Below are 24403 nucleotides of genomic sequence, written 5' to 3' on the forward strand. Positions count from 1 at the left end.
GCAGCTGCTTCTGACAGACATTTAGAAAGAATGCTCAGCTGTAAAACAACTACTGACTGCATCGAATGATGAGATCAAATATCAAGCAATTCAATTTTTTTCTATACAAACAGCAATTCAATTTTTTATTATAAACCCAACTTAAAATGCACCAAGCAAATTTTAAGGAAGAAAACATTCACTTCCACACTCACACAGTGTCCAAAATTCTAGTATTAGAACACGTTTTTTGTAAAAAAAAAACATTCCAAGAACCTGAGCACTGTCAAGCATATTGCAGCAAACCACTACCTGTCCAAGTCTGCAATAAGGAGTTATATGTTTTAAATTGAGTCAAAAACAACTTTCAACATTTGAAACAATCCTGCAAACTGCGAAATCAGAACTGACGTATACTAAAAATGTTCCAGAAAATGTAAGGTATTTGTAACTGAACTGCCCAAATCTGAGCAAAAAACTGTAACTGACATCTCAATCATACGAACTGGACAAACCAAAGATTTGCCCTGCAAAAGACAAGAGTTCTGACAAATTGAAACCTGCGAACAACTCTGCACACAAGCTCAGAAACAAAACACCTCTGAACATATGCCACCAATGTTGACACTTCAGACTACGTACGACACATGCTGGCAACAAGATGACATGGCAGAGCAAACCAGATAACAGACATCAACAAAGCATCCAATCAGACCAACCTAAATCGACACCAATGACAAAATATCAGCACCTTATTGGCTGAAAATTGTAATCTAGGGCAAACTAGGGCATTTTCCAAAAGGGGATGTTACAATCCATGGTGCAAAAAGGTGTTTAAAAAGGACACTTAGTTATTTTTTTTATAACTTTGAGGAATATTTATCAAAAGGAAAATAATAGTATTTTATTTCCTCATATAAACTACAAATAAGAGGATTGTTTTTGAAAATAGACTACATGTTTTTTGAAACAATTTTATATTTTAAGAATGAATGTGTATTCTTCTCTTCCCGAAGATGAAAATCCTTTGGATTTGTGAAGCTTCGAGGACGAAAACCTTCATAGTTTCTTGTGCATTTGATAGGGTTCACCTAGCGTGCTCAACACTTCACTAAGTTGATGTTGCTCAATTTCACCAACTCACCAGGCCTAGTTGCTTTCTAGACCTACAAGTCCTTCTCAATCTCTTCTAGGGCTTGCTCTTACTCACTCCAAGGTGTTTGCTTCAAGTGTCCTTGCTAGGAACCCTACCAATTTGCTATGTTTCCCATATGCTCAAAGATGGCTTCTTGGCTCAAATTCATCAAAATGCCCTCCAATGGTCTTGAGATGTTGCAGAGGTGTAGAGGGTTATTCTCTCATGTTTTTAGATGGTTTCAAGGTCCATTTGTGGTTTTCTGTCCAAAGGTTTCTTACCGATTTCAAAAATTGGTCTAGAAAAGGCTACAAGGGAAAGAGCCCAATTATGCCTCCTAGAACCGGTTTTTGAGGTTTTGGACTAAAACGATCCAAAGGACCCCCAAACTAAAATGGATTTTCTTCAAAGATTCACTCAACCCCAAAGGATTTCAGTGGTTTTAAGCTTCCAACCCTTCTTTGCATACAAAAACCCCAAAATGAGAATTTCAAGGGCTTCTAGGCACTTGATTGGCAGCAGCAAGTAAATCTTGTCTTTGGACCTTCAAATGGAACTCTTGAGGCTTCCTTCTGCACAAGCAGACCTGTACTAATCTATTACAACTTCCCAAAAGCTTGGGACTTTCATTTACATTCACCTCTGCACTTTGTGCTAACTTTTCATCTTGCCAACTCTAGCTGAGTTGCTCCTGGGCTTGCCTAGGGCAAGATGTTAAAAATATCAAATGACACTTTCAGACCTTCTCCTTTCATATGTACATTGTACAATGGGTTGCCTACCATGTCCCAAGAGGCCGTGATGAACACGGTGGGATTTTATGGGGCACCCATTTTAGCAAAAACTGCTAATTACAAGCCAAAACTGGCTACTTGTGAATCAAATCACCAAAACAGTAGTAAATGCTAAATAAAAAGCTTGAAAATGAACAACCTACAACACACTACTAAACCTCAATCCATCATTTGATTCATGGATTCAATCCATTAAACCTTCAAAAAATGCAAAAATTGACAAAAACAATGAAAAGTGCAGTCCAAAATCTTGTATTTTGATTATTGCTTCCAAAATCCAAGTACACCAACCTTGGTAAACGTGTAAGAGAGGGTTTTTATAGCCTTCCCACATGTGGAGTCCTTCCATGGCTTTGAGAAAGCCCTAGCTTCAACGTGGGACCAATTTCAGGACAAAAATTGTCATGACAACAAAAGTTGTCATGACGACTTTTTGCAACTGTGTTTTTTCCACTTTTGGCCTCTCCAACTCATGAGACCTGTTCTAATTCATCACATATGGCATTTCAAACATGCCTAAAACCTATTTAGCCCTCTCAAATGCTTTTACCAACTTTTGACACCTTTGACCAACAAAAAGGCCAAAAACCTACTCAAACACACTATTTACACAAAAATGCAAACCTAAGTAAAATGAACTCAACCTAGGCCTACATTGACACTAAATACTCACTCTTGGACCCTCCTGGAGTCCTTATTCACCACTGACTTGGCTAGGGTCAGTACAAGCCAAAATTTGCAAAATAAGAAAGCTAGGACCTAGGTGCTCCTGCACCAGCATTTCCACACAAGGATTGCATAAGTGCTTGTTTCAATAAAAATTTCTAGTATCCAGATATTGTTTTCAGCTTGGTCATTTTTAGATTTTGGTGAGAACACTTGTCATTTGCAATAGTTTGTTTTTGGTTATTGTTTGTAGTTGTGGGTATATGAAGATTTTTTCATAGTGATATGCCTTCAATGTTTTAATAATTAATACTTGTTTGTGGAGTTTGAGTTTTTGGTTGTAACCCCTTCTATCTGGCCATATAAATTCATTTCCAGTTTGTAGACCTTTCCAACCTACTTTTCTTCATAGGGAGGAAGACGTTTATGAAATGCAATCTTAGAATCCCGTTGTTGAGGACATCGCAACTTTTTATATTCAATGTTTTAATACTTGTTTGTGTAGTTTGAGTTTTTGGTTGTAACCCCTTCTATCTGGCCATACAAATTCTTTTCCAGTTTGCAGACTTTTCCAACTCATTTTTCTTCATAGGGCGGAAGACGTTTATTAAATGCAATCTTAGAATCCAGTTGTTGATGACATCACAACTTTTTATACTGAGTACTAAGCTCTTCTAGAGGAGATCCGTAGAGAGATGTCACTCACAAATTATATGAATATGGAGAAGTCAAGAAATGATCTAAGAACTGAAACAAGGCCACAAGCTAATTGGAGGGATTTTTAGCATGCCTTGGAAAAGTTGACACTTTGCACTTTTGAGGAATCCAGCAGGCATACAGTTCGTGTTTGGATTAGAATTTGGATACTTATTTGTTACCTAGACCAATGTTGGAAGATGAAGCCATCAAGTTTACTACTCATCATTTTAAAGGTGTAGTGTATGAATTGTGGTAACATGGGCTGATTATGCAAGGGCATTTTTGGGAGATGATGCAGCTCAGGCAATACGAAACAATGAATAGAATTTGCTTGATTGATCAAGCTTCTATATCATTTAATATGGCTCTTATCTTTGAAGTCAAATAGATGAACAATAAACAAAAAGTCAATCATCAATTTATCTTAGATAGTAGTCAACTTTGTACTTGAAGTGAGTGAATGGTCAACATTGATGGACTAGTCAACATCGAGAAATTTTTGGTCAAGCAGCAACCTACAGATCACTCAAAGATCCGAGCTCATGTCCAAAAGGTATACAAATATCATCCACTACTTGGCTGATGTCAGCAGCCACTTTTGCCTCCAAATCCTCCTTTCTGTTTTGGTAGCTTACTGGTCATACATGAGCGGAAGTAATTGATTCCAGTGGTCACTAATGTTGGTCGTATGAACACTGATCGTAGAGAGTGAAGTAGCACTGTAAGCACTCTGTCGATCTTAACTTTCCTTCTTGATCTCCACCTCTAAAAATTGAATAGACTTGTATTCGTGTATAGCCTTACTTAACTTCCAAACCACAAGCCATGAAACATCAGTGCGGTAAAATGCGACATAAAACAACTTGGCAGTGTACATACAGTCCCTGAGCAACAAACCTCAGAAACATACTGTAGACACTTCTGGATCTCCTTGAGCAACTACAACTGATGCACAATGATATTATTAACATTTTGTAAAGAGTTATCAATATAGCTTGCCACTGTCCTTCCGGAACTCAAATGCTTTGACATGACATGCCAGAATTAATTCAAATTTTTGTACATATGGACACTAGAAATCAAGGGGAACATAATGATAATCCACACACAATTTATAGACACCCTTAATTGACTCCTTTGACATCGATGACAACATAATGTTCAACAGTCCCAGCTTTACAGCAAGTAGATACTTTCATGGTCTCATATATTTTTTTTTAAATGCTGTTCTGATCACTCACATGCTTTGAAAATATAAACAATAATGTATTTTGGCTTTTGTTTGCAGTGACATTTGGTGAATTTAAAGGTTCTCTGTGGGAAAAAGACAAGAATTTAGGAGCAGAATACAATTTTGTCAAAGCAGCTGATCATTCAATCTTGAAGGAAGAAAACTCTGTACTAGGATTGGGTCCAAGTATCATATACACACCCACAAGAAAGGAGACAGGGAGGCTGGCAAATTTTCTGTGCAAGTTTGGCGTGAAGGCTGCAGCTTATCATGCAAAGGTAATAATACTGAGTTGTAGCAAGTTTGATGTGAAATATGAGTGCTACAATGTTCAGGAATATGAATATTGGAAATTATGTCAATAGATTGTCAAAGTGAAATAGTGGTATTGCAGCATTTTAATTTGATGTTGCTGTAGATTACATCTGTGCTAAAGCATTATGCTTATGTTTAAGATCCCACACGCAAGGAAGATGCTGTGCAAAAACTATAGAAAAGCATCTCATTAAAAACCTTTTGCAACAAATGTGAGGCCAGCCAGAAGGGAGAAAATGGGCTTGTTTAAAATTTAAGATATTCATAATAAATAGAATTGTGATGTCATAGCTAAAGGATGATCTCTTACGGATGTCAATATGTGGATGGGTAGAAGTAATTACGTTAACTTCTTTTGGTTTTCATTACGACATTTCATTTTTGTGGTCAAGCTTTTGTATAATAGTTTTAAGATTGCAGTTGTTTTCTTTCAAAATAGGTGACCTGTTTGGGGCTGTAGCATTTAGAATTTGAACACTTCAAATCGCATGTGCAAGTGTCATTGAGCTTTGACAACAGTACTTTCTGTTTACCACCCTTCACAATATGGTGCATAAACATTATGAATTTCTCTTCATGCTCTTTCAAAGGATCTAATGTTTCTTTTTCTTAAGAAGTCCCTTAAACCAATTGTTATGTTATTTTAAAATTTAAAATACATCTATGTATTTGTGGAAACCAAGAAATATTGGATTTGTTTAAGGTTATAAAGATACATTTGGGTATTGCCTATCAGTTGATGTATATAGCATCACTATTTTGTACAATCTCATCACATTTAAATTCGTCATATTCAAGGAGGGAAGGAGAGGGGAAGGGAAAGGGAAACAACAGAACTGCAAGTAATGCCCAGAATCCATGGTTAAAATAGAGAGATTGTTATGTCCTCGAAGGATAAACTTACAGGCTTCATTCTGTTATGTTAGAACAAAAGTCAATTGGACTGTGTAGTTATCTTTTATAGATCGGTTAAGTGCATGTATTTTTGTTTTGATGGGGTTAGAACATGCTCTAAGTTATTTTCAGGTAAAGCCAGATGTGGAAGAAGTAACCATAGAGCTTTTTCTAATGTCTAAGCTCCAATCCAGCTTAGCTGAAGAATGGAGGTCAATTGAACTGTTGAGTCATTTATAATGTATCCGTCAAGTACATTTATTTTTGTTCTGATGGGGTTACAACATATTGTATATTATATTCGGGTGAAGCCAGATGTGGAAACGGTAACCATAGGGCTTTTCTGTTTGTCCAAGCTTCAATCTAGCTTGAATGAAGTAAGAAATAGCTGTATACTGAAAATGGGTAGTCATATCTCTGATTTATCAATTCACTGAACGTTGTAAACTGTATGGATCAATGTCTTGTGATTGAATATCAATATAGCTCGTGTCAAGACTGCAGTTTTATAGGGTATACCCCTATCTGGTTGGAGTAATGAAGTAATAATGATCTGTAATTGAGTTGGAGATTCCAACAATCAATTTCAAAACATGGATTCTATTTGTCTAAGAATAAAATCAGATGAAATTTGTATTATTAGTGCCATGCTTATGAAATCAGCACACATTGCATTTCTGTTATTGCATCATGCTGAAAATGAAATTAGCAACATGTACATTGAACAAGAAAACTTGAAAAAAGGAACTATAGAAAACACATTACCATGATACCATGATATGCCAGAGAAATCCAATCTGGGGAAAACTCCAGTGAAAAATTAGCTGTTTACTTATAGAGCATCATTGTATTACCAATCATCTCTTTCCTTGCTAAATAATATCATTCAGACTGCACTTTCTGCTACCCAGTACTTTCAATATAAGATAGATCCAGTAATAAACCATCCAGGATCTTCTTACAAAAATGACTTGGATCCAGTGATGAACAGTCTAAGATCTTTTATCAATAATAATCAAAACTATTGGCGGTAAACCATCTAGAGACCACAGTATTGGATTCATGAAAGTAAATTGTGCTTCAATTGATTATTTTGTAAAATCCAAATAATTAAAAACATTACTCAGCAAAGTTGAAAGTAAATTGATACCTCTATAAAAATGAGTGGAAACTCAAATTGGAACTCACTCAATATTAAATTAAAAATCTAGAATCTGGAGCAATTCTGAAACCTCAGAAAATTGAAACTATGAAAAACTGAAACTCAAAATATATAGCTGCAATTAGAATTGTGTGGCCCTATGGTCTGCTGAACATAATACCACATGTTGAGGGTAGTACTGCTGTCTGTGTATCGTATGGACAATATATAATAAACTGGTAAGTCAGATTAGAATCTATTTGCAGCTCATATATTAATTGGTCTGGACCATGTGATGCTAGTACAGCCTTTAGAAATACCCACTAAAGGTCTGTGATCATGTATAGAAATTGTATGGCCAGACTTAGTGAGGCGTTTTAGAATAAAATCAGTGCACCTGAACCCTTTACAGCGTGCACATAAATTTATCTCCTTTTCTACATAGTAAGGCCAGCTGTAGACACTTGCTAATGCTACAATTGCAAGTCAAAATGGTATGGACTGCTTAAAGAGTTTAATCACCACAAAACCATTTGATAAATATGCAACAAATAAATATCCTTACAACCCATAGATTCGAGACTCGGACTCGGCTCGGACTTGGCAAGGGTGACTTGAATCAGGACTCTGGACTGGGCAAAAAAAATCGGCCAGGACTTGGCAAAGTGAAAAACCCAAAGAAATTTAGAGATTTTTAAGGATTTAAAACTTGTTTCATGTACCCTTTATTAAATAAACCTTAAATACACAATAACATTATCAAATAGAAGCTAATTTGATCACATATACATGTATACATCGATCACATTAGTATAAAGTTAAACTATTAAACGCAAATTGTAGCTGAACTATTGGAGGAAATAGCAAAGTCAAACATAGATATATAAAATATAAATAGTCATAGTGTCAAGTGTAAAAATATTACAAAACTCATTGAATATGAAATCCATGACATCGAATGTTCCACAAAATATCAAAACAACTACAAGTCTATGGCTTAGAGGAGCTTGCATCCTTCCTACGAAGGCGTCTAAGGTAGGTCCTGGATGATTCAACAACCATACTCTCTGCCCGGGACTCCATTCCACCCTCACCAACATCAGCTGTGTCTGTGTTTGGCTCTGGCTCTAGCTTTGCTCTTGCTCTAACCTCCTCCTTTGCCATGGCAACAGCCTCAGCCTCTATATTTGCCTGGTTGATCCTATCCAAGTCCTCGTCACAAAAGATAGGATGTGTAGCCTCACTGATCCACTCAGATTCTAGATCGACCTCCTCTAGCGTGATCGGGGTGGTGTCAATATCCATAATCTGTCTCTGTCGAAGACGAAGGTTGTAATGAACAAAGACTAGATCATTCAACCTCTCCACAGACATTCTATTGCGCCTCTTGGAGTGTATGTGCTCAAACATACTCCAATTGCGCTCACAACCAGAAGCACTGCATGGTTGGCTCAAAATACGAATGGCTATCCACTAAAGATTTGGTGTTTTAGGACCAAACATCTGCCACCATCTATCTGAGATGAGAAAAAGAAAAAAAAATCAGCCTCATTTAATAATTAATAATAAATTGAAATTATGCTCTTAATTTCTTAAAATATATATTTTTACCTGGTTGCTTTTTTGTCTGACACTCTTTGCAAAGCTGATGAGAGAAGACCTCCCCTTCTGCATTAGAAAAGGCCTCTAGCTCGTGGATTATAGTGCTGCTATTACCAGGCGACATTCCCTCTATCATTGAGTAGATCCCGCTAAGAACCTCCTCATCCGCCTTGAAATCAGGGCAGAAATGGTATGCCGGATTGAGGTAATAAGCAGCTGCATGGAGGGGCTTGTGAAGCTGGACCTGCCATCTCCTATCATTGATATCCCAAATGGGACGATACTTACTCTCATCCCCTCCATAGGCAGATCTGATGCCCTCCTTGGCCCTATCCATGCCCATGTATATGTAGTCCATTGCGGGCTTCTCCCCATCAGCAACTCGTAGGAGAACTACCAAGGGCTCAATGAACCGCAAATATTGTGAAACATTATCTAATATCAGTTAACGTAAGTGTGAAATTGTGAATGAGAATAAGCAAATAAAAGAAAAATACTAATAAAAATTAAAGTTAAAACATAATGTAGAATGCTTAAAAATTTTACCTTCACAATCTTAGCACAAGGGGTCCAAAAGCCTAGCTCATCAAAAAATGCAATCTGCCACATCAACCCCTGCAGCCATCCTAGCATAGGATGAGGAAGTCCACTCCTCACAAACAAACATAGGGCTCAAAGCTGCCTTACTCCGAATCAAGAATTGCAACGTGTTGAAGTTGGTGGCAAATCTTGTGATTCTAGGACAAGCCAACTCCTTCTGCCTCATGTATTGCCTCATTAGATTAAGGACCTGTTGGTGTACATTTTATCATATACCGAACATTAGAATACAATATCCAAGGGTACTCTATCCTCTCTTGAACAAATTCACTCCTTGTGCCAAGATTGCAAGAAAGACCACAAGGCGACTCCAAGGTCTATATGTGCGAACGGGCGACTTTATGTGGATAGCTTCTTGGGTAGTGTGTGTTGAAATACAAGGGGGATTTATGCTTGACAACCAGTATCATTCACAAGCTAGACTTAGGCGAATTTTTTAATAAATGCTCTTTGTTTTTGGATTTTCTGATTTGGGATTTCAGAAAAGGATAAAAAGAATAAGGGTTTAGGGATTCTAACTACTGCTAAGCTATTCCTATGAACTCGAGACGGTAAAGACTGGGTGAAACTGGTAACAACACTTTGTTTTGCCACACTTGGACAACTATGCAAAGTGGGTGCAATCTTGTAGGGTTGTACTTAAGATTTTCACACTTACGAATAATACCAACAATTGAACAATTTATTCAAAGTAGAAGTTAAGCATCCACATCAAAAGCTTAGGCTAACTTTACACATTGAATGAAAATCGTCCATCCAAAAAAAGTATGAGCGAAATTTCACCAATCTAAGCAAATTACTTAAATCAAATCTATTGTAAGTGTTGAAGAAAATATGCAAAAAGACTTGATAACAAAAAGACTTCAAAACAATACTGATAATTAACTATTTATTATCCAAGTAGCTCTACGCAACAATTTCATAAATCTCTCCACACTGAAATGAAATGAGAGAATGAGTTTATATAGAGTTTTTGAAAACAAATGAAAGGTCGAGATCAATCTAAAATCAACGGTCGAGATTAAGACAACCTAATCCTAATTAGGGTTTCCCAAAATAAAATTAATATCTAGTGCATGTAAGACAAATGGCACAAGGTGCTATTTTTTAGGATTGCACCCCCTTCTCCTGTTGAGAGGCAGAAAATTCAATGATCTTGGACACAATCTAATCAACCTCTTCCATCGTGACATGTGGCAGCACACTAACTCTGAATTCTAATCCTTCCAAATCATCTGCACATACAACAAAAGTGATTTCCTAATCTAATTCTTGTTTTTGGAAAGCATCTCTGATGGACAGGAGGTTCGATGCCTTAGCCAGATTTTGCTTCAGGACTGGTCCAGTAGAGAAGATTTCCTGTGTCTTGTCCTTCAGGTTTTCTAACTTCATATCCTTCTCTCAAATAGTTTCCTTTTCAAGTATCTCTGTAGCTACAAGGTAAATCTTGTCTTGAATTTCTTTTATCTGTTCTTCAGCTCTGTTAGCATCTGCCTTCACTTTCTCCAAGACTTCACTGCGTGCTACCAATGTCCAGTGCCAACTGTTGAAGTCATATGCAGCTCCTGCTTCGATTACATTTCCATCAATTAGCTACTGCTTCGAAACTCCTTTCAATTCTCGAAGGCATGGGATAATTTTGTCTTGAATGTCCTGGAGATCAGCCCATGCTTCTACCATACTTGCAATCCTGGAGAGTTCATATGTTAATGCTAACCTTTCCACAAATGTGGCTGCCTCTTTACTTGTGCTTTCCATCCATGACTTGGTCTCTCTGGCTGTTGTTGCTTCTTCCTCAGAACTTCTGATTGTTTCTTGTGGATTCAAGAGTGGAGGAGCTTCTGGATTGGCTTGGTTAAGTGGCTTAGTCAAGTGTTGAATGTATTCTCTCAGGCGCTCAACTTATTTCTTATATTCCTTCTTCTTTTCTACTTCCTTGTCCACTCTTGCCTTCATGGAAGCAACTGAATTATCCAAGTCTTCAACTTCTTGCTTCTTGGTAGTTGGTCCTAAACTGATCGCAGTGACTTGATATTCATGGGGACCAATATCTCCCTTTGCCATGTCCACTTTTGGCACAACAATTTGCACTGTCCTGCAACCGGCGTCATCTCTCTGGATGGTGGAAAACCTTCTGGCTAGCTTCGTTGTGGCAACCTGTTCTAATCTGGCCAAGAAATCTGCCATATCATCCTCTTCTTGAACTTCTATTTCTTATGTCTTTACTTTCAATCTTTCCTTCAACCAATTTGGAACAGTGGGCTGCTCAATGCCTTCCACTTCCTGATTGCCTTCTTCACCCATGATACCTCAAAGGGCGGAAATCATTCCTTCTTGAAATTCACCTTCCTCAACATCCATTTCATCATCTGATTCCAATACTTCTGTGCTGGTAGGAGATGGAGGCTGTTCATCTTCTTGATGGATTGACTCTACGTTTTCTCCATGAATCGGGGAAGGAATTTCCATCTCTACCAATGACTTATCAATGGCCGTCATTTATGTTTGTTGATGCAGCAGAACGAGATAGTTCTAGCCTTTGTTTCTTCTGAGCGGGCCCTTCATTCACAACTGCCTTTCCTTTCTTTTTTAGCACTTTCAATTGGCTTGGCACTTTGAGATGCCTCTGCATTTGAAGAACATTCTTCTGCTTCACCCATCAGGTCATAAGTCAAGGTTATATTAATCCGTCTTAATCTATGACTTTGCTGATCAATTCACCACCGAGAATGTTTCATAACTGACTGCATCAAAGTGGTCAAGGCTGCATGCTCTGGTTCTGACCATTTGATAGGAGAAAGAGGTGCACGCTCATCAAAGCTAGTCTGAGTATATTCTGCATTATCATCCAGCTAATCTGGCACAAGGAAAGGTTTAGTCGTTCTGATCAAGCTTACTGGCAGTTTGGACCATAGTCTTTCTTGATGTCAAACTCATCAACAACCACTCTATGTCTGAATCTTTCTCCATTCACTTATCTAATATTGCTGTGAGGATCATAGTTAGCTCTGGACCGGTAGTATGTAAAGGGATACCACTGCATTTCTAGCCTAGCACTTTCAACTGCCTGTGCTATCGAACAAGATTCTTGCATATTTCCAATAAAGAATGGAAAGGATATAGCTGCCTTTTGTCTTATCCTTTTGAAGCCCTGATATGTTTCTAGTTGTTTGAAAATTTCAAGTAGGACAATCCTATTGGTTGGATAGGTTGGAAGTCGGTAAGGACGACTGTCAAAACCTTGAACTCTTATGTATGTAAATTTCGGAAACTGGATAAACTAGGATCCATACTTGCTGATTAAACTTTTAGCTTCAGGAGACAACGTCTAGTGAGTTCCTCCTTGTAATGTCCTTGTGATGTACATCAGGAATGCATCATTGACTCGCTTGAAGTGGGTTTTCTCTTTAGTTGTAGCTGAGGATAACAGTTATAAGACTTGAATTCATTTTCTCCATTACCAACTACGCCTTTGCAGACCTGTCCGGAATATCTAAAATTTCCGGCCAATGTGTAGATAATGTAGGAGCTCATGTAGAATGACTTTGTCTTCTCCAAATTTATCAACTGTTCATGAAGATTGTTGTTGATTATGCGGGACCAATCGAACATCTCGACTCTCGAGGTAATTTCATCTATATGAAGTAGTACATCCATGTCTCGAATGGTGCACCCTGAGGGGTGCCCATTACTCTATTTAGGAGTAGGATGATATCACCATATTCTTCTTTGAAGTATGGACGCAACAGATTCTTTGGCACTTTTCATTGGGGTCTTTTCTTTTCCAACCATGACTAGTTAATATTTGCCGCACAGAGTTTAGATTGGTTATCATAGATCCTCTTGGTGTCTTCTTTGGTCTTGTAGGAGGTTTTATTGTAGTTTGGAATTCCAAACGTCTCTTGAATGGCTAACTTTGAAAGGTTAGCTAAAACTCTTCCATTAGGTGCAATGATCTTTCTTGATTGTGCATTGTAGTGTATAGCACACTCAATTATCAACTTAGCACATTCTTTAGCTGGTGGAAATCTAGCTGCCTGAACGATGCCATTTCTCATCACCCGGCAAGCAATGGGTGTTGGCAGGTATCCATCATGACCGTACATTCCCTTTTTGAATTCTTCCATTTAGATTTGATCTTTGATTCTGGCTGTACTCCTTTATTGGCAAACTTCATTGGTGTTTTTTTGGAAGGTGCTCCTTTGGTGGTCATTAACCTACATAACGCATGAAAAATCAATATTAATTTTAAGACAACTTTGATTTTAATTCTGATTTTCAGATCCTTTTACTTGAAAATTTCACTTTCAGCTTGTCAAAAAGCTAAATTTCTGTGAAAAAGCAGACTGAAATTGAAGAATTTGGTTTAGAAATTGATGAATTTGAGAGAAATAAGAAAAAAAAATAGAAGAATTCAATCAAAATCAGATTTTGGATCATTGAAATTGTTCTTTGTGACTGAAATTCACCTTTAATTCTGAAAATTCTGTTTTAAAATCAGAAAAAAAACACTTTGTTCTTGTTTTCCAACACTTAGAAAACTTTACTCCTTCAAAATTTCTCTTCAAAAATCAATTTTCACAAAAATCTGAGAGAGAAAACTTCTTCTCAATTGCTCTCCAAATTTTTAACTTGAATAATGAATTTTGAAAGTGACTGGTTGAAAATTTATAGAGTTTAAGGATTTTAAACTTAGAAGCTTCATCTTTTTATTTGTTTTTTCTAATTTTTTATTATTTTTTTGTGTTTTTTATGTTTTACATCTTTCCAAAATGGAAAGTTTTATTTCTCTCTCAAAATTCCTTTCTTAGCTAAGGAATCTTCTAGAACTTTCTTTCAAATTGAATTTTCTTGAATTTCTGAAAATATTTCTAAGTGTTGAAATTATCTTCCTTTGGAAAATAATTCTCTGTGTTGGAAAATAATTAAAAATATTCATGTGTCAAGTTTTATTTTCCAACCTGTTCGTTGATTGACCCTTGATTTCATGTGCAATTTTTTTCAAAATTATTTTTCTTCTAGCCAATTTTGTCTTTCACCATGGCAAGTTGATCTTCAAATCTTGGGCAAATTTTCATGTTTGGCTTAGGCATCTTCACATATTCCATTTATGCCTAGGCAAATTTGGAATGTCTAAGTCTTGCCACTTGTTTGTTTGTCTTGGTAAGTTTTTATTTTCTTTTTAATGTGTCTTCATTGTCAATGTCTTGCCAGAGTGGGTGGACTTTGATCATGTCTAGCCAAGGGCGGACTTGGAAGTTGCTTCCTTGTCAAAATTGTTATTCCTCTCATCCATTTTATATTATACTCCACCTAGGCGGACTTGGAGAGCCTTTAGACATGGCAAACTTTAACTTGTTTGTGCCATCCTTGGGTGGGGCGGAGTTTGAAGATGCTTTGCCATCTTGTTTTGATCATGCTTTATTTTGCTTTTATCCTTCTCCTAGAGGGCGGACTTGGAAGACATCATGCCAACTTCTTTTTAGGAGGGCGGACTTCATCATTGATTGGCCAACTTTGGTTAGGAGGGCGGACTTTAAGGTTTGCTTGCCATTTCTTTTGCCTTCTTTTGACCATGCCAAACATCTCCTAAGGAAGGTGGACTTGGATCATCTTGTGCCAAGGCGGATTTGGCTGAAGTCTTGCTAATTTATGTTTTTCTTCTTTGGACAAGTCTTTTGCTAGAGAGGGCGGAGTTGGAAGACTCTTGGACAACTTCATTTTGCTTTATTTCTTTCATGCGTATGTCAACTTGGAAGTGTCTTGAGCGAACTTTGTTTGTTTTATCAGCTTTGCAACTTTGGCGGACTTGGACAATCTCCTTCCAAACTTGTCTTGCTTTTCCAAGGGCGGACTTGGAAGACATCATGCCAACTTCTTTTTAGGAGGGTGGACTTCATCATTGATTGGCCAACTTTGGTTAGGAGGGTGGACTTGGATCATGCTTGGACATGTTTGCTTGGCTTAACCTTAACCATAATGTAGGAGTTTGCTTGATCCTCGCCATGAGTTTCTTAACTGAAGGTAGGAGTTTAGCAAGTGTCAGACAACTTATTTTTGCATGGGCGTACTTGAAGAGAACTTGGACATCCAAGTTGATGTGCCATCCTTTCAATATGCCTAGGCGGACTTTGAAGGTGCCTTGACATGGGCGGACTTGGTTGCTAATCAACCAAGGTGGACTTCATGTTGTTTGTGCCATGTTCATGCTTCCATCCTTGGCTTGGGCAGACTTGAAGGATGCCCTGCCATTGGTCATGTCTTGCTTGAGCGGAGTTAGGAATGCTTTAGACATTACTTGGGCGAACTTTGTCTTCCATTAGCCATCCTTGTCTTTTGACCTTGCTACCATGCTTGCTCTTTCAAACCATTTTCATTCAAATTGTCATGTTCATATCTGATCTGCCATGTTCATACCTGGATTATTTGGAACAAAACCCTAATTAGGGTTTTTACCCTGCTTTTTACACTTAGAGACCAAGTTTTTCGATTCTGAGAACATGGGTGGTAATGGTATGGCCTGAGGATCAAAACCCTAATCTTGGAAAAAAGTAGGAAAAACATAACCCTACTTTTTGTACTTAGAGGCAATTTTTTTGAATTTGAAGACATGGGTATTGACCAAATGACATGAGGAACAAAACCCAGGTTCTACTTTCCCCTTGGTTTTGACTTTGACCCTTCCGATAAGAGTCACGTCTGTTCGTTGTCTTGCCTTAGCCAAGTATATAGTTCCCTTTGATCGGGAGTCTTGGAGGGGTGGTGCCATCATAGGATATGCTATGGTTGCATATGCGATACTTGTGGATAAACAACAAGAAGAGGGTTAAGGCTGCCAACTAAGTAGGCCACCTTGTTGGATGCCTAAGTTCTACCATCAAGGCCAAGAGGGTCAATGTTCCGCTCTTGGTCTTAGTTCGGTTAAGCTAAGAATTCCACTACATTCCCCCCCTACCACACCTACCTTGATAAGTTGGTAGCAACACAAAAGATAAGGCATGGATAGGAAAGTAAGACCAACATCCTGCTAAGTAGGCCACCTTGGATGGGGCCTAAGATCTACTACCAAGGCCAAGAGGGTCAACGTTTCGCTCTTGGGCTTAGTAAGGTTTGGCTGGGTTACTCTTATCATGTCCTATCCCAAACCTAGATAGGTTTAATATGATTATAGTTAAGCAGAATATTGATTTACATGTTCTAATCGACATCAACAACTTAATTTGTATATATATATTTACTTGTGTTTTATATGTGATGATTGCAGGACTTAAAATTCAGGAAGTTGTTGGAAAGATAATTATTACAAGTAATTCTCTTAACCCTAATCTCCTGAATTTGCGTTGGTAGGGTTTAATTTGAGGCAATTAGAGTAGGGGATATTACAGATAAACTGCATTGTGCAGGGCTTAAAAGTCAAGAAGTTGTTGGAAAGATAATTATTACAAGTAATTCCCTTAACCCTAATCCCCTGAATTTGTGTTGGTAGGGTTTAATTTGAGGCAATTAGAGTAGGGGATATTACAGATAAACTGCATTGTAGACTACCTTTGCCCAAAACTTCTTGTGAACAGTCCTATTCTCCAACATACATCAGGCCATCTTTGTCATTGTATAGTTCCTTCTCTCAACTATTCCATACTATTGGGGAGTATTGGGTGTTGTGAATTGATGTTTGATTCTGTGTTCAACAAAAAATTACGTGAATTCATGTGAATAGAATTCACCTCATTTATTAGACTTGAGTTTTGATGTCACGTCTTGATTCTTTTTCTACTAATGAGTTGAACTTTTGAAATTCCTTAAACACATCTGATTATGATTTCAAGAAAAACACCCACATTTTCCTACTGAAATCATCAACAAACAAGAGAAAATACATGGCACCAGTGATCGATGTCATATTCATTGGTCTACAACTATCTGCATGAACCAATTGTAGAACTTTCGAGGCTCTCCAAGATTGTCCATCTAAAAACAAAGTTCTATGTTGCTTCCTTGTTTGGCAAGCTCCGTAAACACCATGAATTTGTTGTTGTATTTTAGGTAAACCTTCTAGCATATTCTCTTGAGCCAGTTGAGATAGATAAGATAACATTGATGCCATAGTGTAATGATATTTGATGCATTCTTGGCTGCTAATGCACGTTTCTGATCTTCTCTAGTATCAACCAACCCATACAACCCATGATCTTCTTTGCCAATAACAATGGTTTGCTTGGACTCCTTGTCAATAATATAGTGTTTGTTTGTGCTAAAAATGATGTCCAACTTAGGATAGTGGCTCATAATGTGATTCACTAAGAGCGAATTGAGCTCCATGTTTGGAACATAGTATACGTTAAGAACAATAATTTTTTTCGCTCCAGAGTTTATTTGAGCATTGCCTCTATCAACAATTGTATACTCCTCACCACCAACGAAGATATTTGAATCTGAGCAAGCCATGTAATTAGTGAACTAATCCTTCCTGTGAATAAAATGTTAAGACACTCAAGAACCTATGTAGCACATAGAACATTGTGATTGATTTGCTGGTCGTTTGGCCATGAAAACATAGAAGGTTGACTCCTCAAATTGCTCTTTGATATGAGCCTTATGTGGTGGCTCTCTTAGGGTGGATTTCTTTTCAGCCAACCTCTTTCTGCAGTTCTTCTTCAAATGGCCAAGTTTACCACAATAGTTGCATGTGATATTTTTCAGATTCTTCGAAGCGTCATTAGAATTCCCCTGAGCTTCTTCAAATGGCCAAGTTTACCACAATAGTGACATGTGATATTTTTTAGATTCTTTAAAGTATCATCAAATTCCCTTGACTTTTCTTTTGAGCCCATTTGCTTTTCTCCTTGTCCTTGGCTGTAAAGGCTTTTTCCACACTCAATGTGTAACTAGTAGCTACCAAACTACTTCTTCCATCTGTCCTGCTACAAGAGTTTGTTGCATAAATCATTGAACTTTAGGTCAACATTGGTAGATGTGATATTAAGTGTTTTTGTGAAATGCTCATATGTTTGTGGTAAGCTGCTCTTCAATGTAGTTATCACCATATCTTCTTCCATATTGCAATCAATAGATGCAAACTCATCAGGAATATACTTGATTTTCATCAAATGTTGTTGCAAAGATATCTTTATATCCATCATGATGGAGAAAAGCAAATTTTTAAGAAAGACGACCCTACTTTTAATTGATGTCTTGTGTAGATCTTGTAGGTGCTTCCTAATCTCCATAGAGGTTTTGCTTGATGGAAACTCTGAAAGCATTTCATTTTTATTGACAACTTTATCAGCATGATGGCTTTATGATTATGGTCATGAAGCTTATCTTGTTCTTTACTAGCAACCATTGGCTGAGTTTCAGTACCAAGGATGATCTTATCAAAGCATTTGTACACGAAGATCATGACCACGCATTGTTTCTAGGTGTTATAATTTTTTCCAGTGAAGCATTGGGTATCTTCCAACATGATGTTGGCTAATGATGCCATCCCTCCCACGATACAAAATCATGGAAAACGAAGAAGCTCATTGATTTCAAAAGAAGACCACTGAAAATTTTTAGGGAAAAATATTCAAAACCCTAGTAGCAAACAACATCCACAAATTTTTTAACCAGTTTTACCCACAAGTTTTGTAAAAAAATTGCCAAAACATACCCTTGCAATTGCGTTCTACTTGCGATTTGTTTAGAAGTTGTCAAAGCACTCAAAAAAATGCCTCCAAAACTCTGCAATCCCATTGGCTGCCTAGCAAATGCAATAAAACACCATGATTTTGAGAGGGAAAAGGGTGCGAATCTTCCTGAAAAAAAACCATGATTTTCAGAAATAAAATGCCACAATTTCTAGCAAAAAAAATTTGGTGCGTTGTTTCTTCAGAATACAACCCGAAATTTTTCGTAAAAAAATCTTCCAAAAAAATGTAGGAAAATACCCATGAAATTCTGCTAATAAAACCCTACGAAATTGTTGGAAAAATTTGCCAGGAACCCTTGTACGAATCCATAGAGCTTCCTTTGGCACCTTCTTTTGTGTCACGTGCGTGTGATTCGTGATTCGTCACTCCATTCCATAAAATTCACGTGCTCACCGATCTCGAGATTTCACTTGGGCTCTGATACCATATTACAAAAAGTAAAAACATAGAGTGATTACCAAGATATTTGATATTTAGTAAAGTCTCCTTAAATAAGAGTTACAAAGATCTATTCGCTAAGGATAAGATCCACAACTAAGAGAGTAGAGGATATAAACTTATTTAAAAGGAATAAAATAATATTCCTAAAATCTATCCAGACTTTAATTGACGATTATAAACTAATATTCCAATACTACTTTAATAATTACAACATGATTTACTGGTGCTACCATGTACTTTAGTTAGTGCATAAGTAGCCAACTAATGGTTTTTAAGTCATCTTATTTTTGTAGGACAATTTTTTTGTTGTTCTAGCTGTTGTGACATTTTCACACATCGCCCCATTGCAAATGGGGACCCCCACTTTTTCGCTTTCTAGGTTACTTGTCTTAGCTTGGTTGTTGGTTGTTGTCGAGTCTTTGCTGTTAACATTTTGTTTGTAGTTTCACAGGAGCTGATCAAGTCTGTCTCTTAAGGATGAAGTTAGGTTTAACACTTCCTTTGCCCAGCCAAGGCATAATCACTTCCACTTCTCTCAGCACTGTCAGTGGGTGCCCAAACCCGATCGTACCCGTTTCCATTGCTCACCATTGCCATCACCATTTCACCGTTCCATTTCCTTCCATTTCCACCTTCCCTCTCCCACTCCCATCTCCTTCCATTTCTTTCCATGCCCCCTCACCTTCCCTTCCACCCTTCCATCCCTTATCCCTCCATCCTTCTTCATCTTTCACCCTACCCCTTCCACTTCCATCCCATTCACTTCTTTCCTTCCAGCCTCTACATAACCTACCTTATATTTCCTAACTTCCATCCCACATTCTAACCTACCCCTACCACTACCTTTGCCTTTACCTCGACTACCACTTCCATCTCCCTTACCTTCCATTCCCTTTTACCTCACCCTTATCACCTGCCTATACCTTCACCCTCACCTACACCTTTACATGAAGGAGAATACTACAACATGAAGGAAGCAAACGAACCACTAAACACTGCCTTGTCTTGGTCCAACGAAGGGATCAATATTTGATCAATCAAACTGACTTGAGCAAAGGAACATCTAGGATTCAATTAGCTGGTGCAAATGAGGCATTGATACCCACTCAAAGCAAAATCATAAAATACAAACAAGACCAAGAACACTGACTTGCTGGAGTCATACTTGTGCAAGTGTTGGGTCATTTCTTTTGACCCTCAAAATCTACGAATTGGCTAGGATCATTTCCGATCAGCATGAGACAGTCAAAATTTGAATGGAAGAAGTGCTTTTGAGGTTTCTTGGTGGTTGGGAGGTTGAGCTAATGAGTTGGAGATGACTTCCTTTGCTCCTTTGAAGGAACGAGCATTATTTCCATTGCCCCCTTGGAGTTGCGAACTACTTCCTTTGCAAGAGATCATCTTGATCCTTACAAGCACCGATCTGGTCTAAAAGCATATTTCTTTTGATCCCTTAGTGACTGATCTGTACACAAAAGGCTGTTTGAAGGTTAATGGCTAGTGATGTTTTGATAATCTTGTAACAGGGAAAAGAGCTTAGGTGAATGGAACAAGACTCTTGAAGGTTTCTTTGCCTCGATGCAAATGCAACCTTTCCTTTGACAATGAAAGATTGGCATGAAGATTGACCAAGTTAAAGAAGATTGATAAACAGCAAGCTGGAGATGGAAAGTTTGATGCCCTTCCTTTGCCTTGGTTTTGGAGCGAACTTCCTTTGCTTATGTTTTGGAACGAACTTCCTTTGCTCTTGCCTTGGAGCGAATTTGACTTCCATCTCTCATCAAATGAAGCAAACTACACTTCCTCTACCGTTGGCAGGAAGTTCGCTCACTTCCTTTGCTAATGGAAGGGAGCGAACGAACTTCATCTGCCTTCCATGGGGCCCAAAACATCTTGAATCATGAGATGATGCCTTTGTTTGAGCAACTAAGTTGATTTTGACCAGCAACCTTACGTTTTGGCTAAGTATATGCAAACTTCACTCACTTCCTTTGCCATTGGAAGGGAGCGAAGTGACTTCGCTTGCCAATGGAAGGGAGCGATGCTTGTTTCCATTGCCACTGGCAGGAAGTTTGCTCACTTCCTTTGCTAATGGAAGGGAGCGATTCCCTCATAACCACGCCCAACATCACAAGCTAACACATTTTGGTGATAAGGTTGTAAATTCAAATGAAAAATATTAAAAAATCAGTCAAGTTGGCCCTTTGAAAATGATAATAATTTTGTGCAAAACCTCATGAGGTCGGCCTACCAAGGAAAAGACACAACTATTCCTTTAACGCCTATAAAGAGGCATTCAAAGTTAGTCATTTGATCACAAATACAAAGCGAATTCCTCCTCCACAAAGAGCAGAACAGCGAACTTAATCAGAAGAGCAGTGAATTTAACCTCAAAAGCAGCAAACTTGATCATTAGTGCAGCGAATTTCATCAGGGCTAAAATCGTCCAAATCAGAGGTGAAGTGTATGATTGCAAGAGAATACAAAGGAATTATAGGGATGAAGGAGAAACAACAAAGACATGTTCTACACACTCAAGATAAGGAATTTCAAGATCAACCATCATCATCACCACATTGAGCGAGCTTGAATAATGTTGAGTATCAAGAGATATTGCTCAATACTCTTTCATGATGATGAATCAAGTCTACAAGTACAAGCAGATTGAGGTGGCATCCCAATCACTACTCACCCAATCGGAGGGTTCTACATCAGCATGAACGGATTCAATGAACCAAGCTCATCCATGGGGACACAAACTCCAATGTACGTACCCCCACTATCTATTGGTCAAATATTCAAGAGAGGACATGCTTCCAAATGTTGTAATTATTTCATAGGCTAAGAAGAGTTTGTTGTAACAAACCTTGATTAGGGTTTTCATCTTGTAATCTTGGCCATTGATCTCAAATCGATCTAAGCCTTGGAATTGTAACGAGCTCTCTATAAAAGGCTCACTCTTCTCATGTGTAAAGGTTAATAGAAGATTGATAGTGAATAGTGAATAATTTAGAAATAGTCAATAGAGGTTAATAGTTAATAGAAAATAGAAGGTTAATAGTAGTTAGAAGTTAGATTAGAATAGGAGAAGGAGAAATTGTTGCTAAGACTTGTAAATGGAGATACTCTTTTCATTGAAGATATGGTGAAATGTGTTATTTCAACAAGTCACATGGTTTCTACTTCTCATTTGCTTTCATGTTGATTAGATTGAATGGAGGAATTTGTTGAGTGCATTTGTGTGGAATCCGTTTAGTCCATGCCACTAGCCTCTTGCTGATTGTATGTGTGCGTTGCATGGTCAACTGGAATTATATAAGCTTAACTTCAATTGTTATATGTCCATTGTTTATGCATTAACTTGGATGGTAATCAATGTTTGATGGTAATGATCTGAACATCTTTGAATTATACCTTAGATGATTGCATTGAGCTTGTGTCAGATTGTTCGATTTGATGGTGAGACCTTTCCCAGTAGGATTCCATTGAATCATTCACCATTTTCTTGCATTCTAGACCGTAGAATAGAATTCCTCAACCCTTTTCCTTTTGTCCTTTTTTTCAATTCAAGTTAGTTTAGGAAAGAAAGCATCACGAGATTGCAATATCAGATGTTCAAGCTCCAGTAGTATTCAAGCATTCATGTACAACGTAAGTCCCTTTGTGATTCCAGCATAATCACATCAAACCATTGAGATTATCCACACGTTGTGGCCTAACACTAGGAACCTTGGAGTCTTTCAATTGATCACGCAGCTCAACATTTGGAAAGTTTTTGATCAAGAGAGGATAAGATACTTTTGGGTATTTTATTCTGTGTTTGAAGTGCCTAATAAACACATCAACACTACCCTTTGGAGAATCTTTGATATTTAACTTGAAATGCTTGTAATTTGCAAGCCTCAACACGGTTCCACTTGTGGATGTGCATGTTTTCTAAAATCTTCTACTTGTATCTTGCATGCACATTTGTAAAATTTTTCCAATAGTACTTTTGTTGATGGATAGCTTCGGTCAGATCCTACAAGAGCTGACTTTGCCATCAAATTGTGAAGGGCCTTTCGGCCTTACAGATTTAATTGTTCGACTTTTATACATTGCCGACTTTCATATTTAGAATGAATCAGTTTGTTAACTAAAAGATAACTAATATATTTTCCGTCACCTTGGAAGATGTATCGATTGTATTATAACTGATTTCTAATAAAGATAAAGAGATGTGATGGTTTATAAGAAGCCGACTATTGGAATGATCGTGTTGTTTGGATGCACACTTAATATGGGTATAAAGTTTGGTTCACTTCTCACTTCCAAGGCAATTGATTAATAGATAATTTCAATAGATCGTATTATCATCCTTCAGCAGTTCGTGTTCTTCCTCTATAGATTGAATCCTTGTGAAGCAGCGTGCTCTCATCTTCCAGACATATAAATCGATATTGAAATCAGATTGATCTAGATAGATCATCTCTCAGCATTAATACTGCACTGCGAATTGTATACAGCAGTCTAGGAGAATATCTATACCATCATATAGCTTCAAGGAGTGGAGCAGATTCATTGTAAAGACATCTTGTCTATCAATATATATATATATATATATATATATATATATAAGGGAACTTCTTTGCTAGTTTTTTCACCTTCAAGAGGAAGGTTTTCCTAGGGTAAATTTTGTGCATTTGTGTTTAAATTATCTCTACTTAATCTGATCACTAAAACTTAACATGGTATCAGAGCCACGGTAAAAGAAGATTGTGATCAGATTCTCTACAACTTCTAAGTATTCTCTCCTCTCTCTCTCTCTCCTTCGAGTAGTATCTCTGAGTCTCGAAAATGGTGAATGTTCTTAAAGTCGAAGATAGGCTTGAAGGTGCATCTAACTTCACCTCATGGAAGTTTAGAGTGCTCATTGCACTTGAAGAAAATGATCTTCTTCAATTCGCGGAGGAAAAGGATTTATCCGAACTTGAGATCACGAGGAGAAGCTTTCATTCAAGAAAAATGCCATCAAATCAAAGAAGATATTAATCGACTCCGTGAGGGATCACTTGGTGCCTCTCATCTTCAAGATGACGACTGCGAGAGATATGTTCAAGACCTTGGAAGATTTATATGAGATTAACAACGTGAGTAGGGCTCTTGCCTTGAGGGAGCAACTCCACCAAGTCAAGATGGCAAAGGGAGATTCAGTCATCTCCTACTTCATGAAAA

At 37.7% G+C, this 24403-nt stretch overlaps 1 protein-coding gene across 3 annotated transcripts in view; it reads left to right on the plus strand.

Moving 5' to 3' along the window:
• LOC131066729 (ATP-dependent DNA helicase Q-like SIM) overlaps nucleotides 1-24403 on the plus strand; it is a 287762-nt gene that overhangs the window by 35686 nt on the left and 227673 nt on the right. For all 3 annotated transcript variants that reach the window (XR_009358846.1, XM_058001560.2, XM_058001562.2), the window contains exon 7: nucleotides 4562-4782. Coding sequence is in view for 2 of the 3 variants with exons in the window: in XM_058001560.2 (XP_057857543.2) it covers nucleotides 4562-4782 (221 nt within the window). In the remaining variant the exon portion in view is untranslated. The remainder of the gene's footprint in view (nucleotides 1-4561; nucleotides 4783-24403) is intronic.

The sequence above is a fragment of the Cryptomeria japonica genome, chromosome 9 (assembly GCF_030272615.1).
Source record: "Cryptomeria japonica chromosome 9, Sugi_1.0, whole genome shotgun sequence".
Taxonomy (NCBI): Eukaryota; Viridiplantae; Streptophyta; class Pinopsida; order Cupressales; family Cupressaceae; genus Cryptomeria; species Cryptomeria japonica.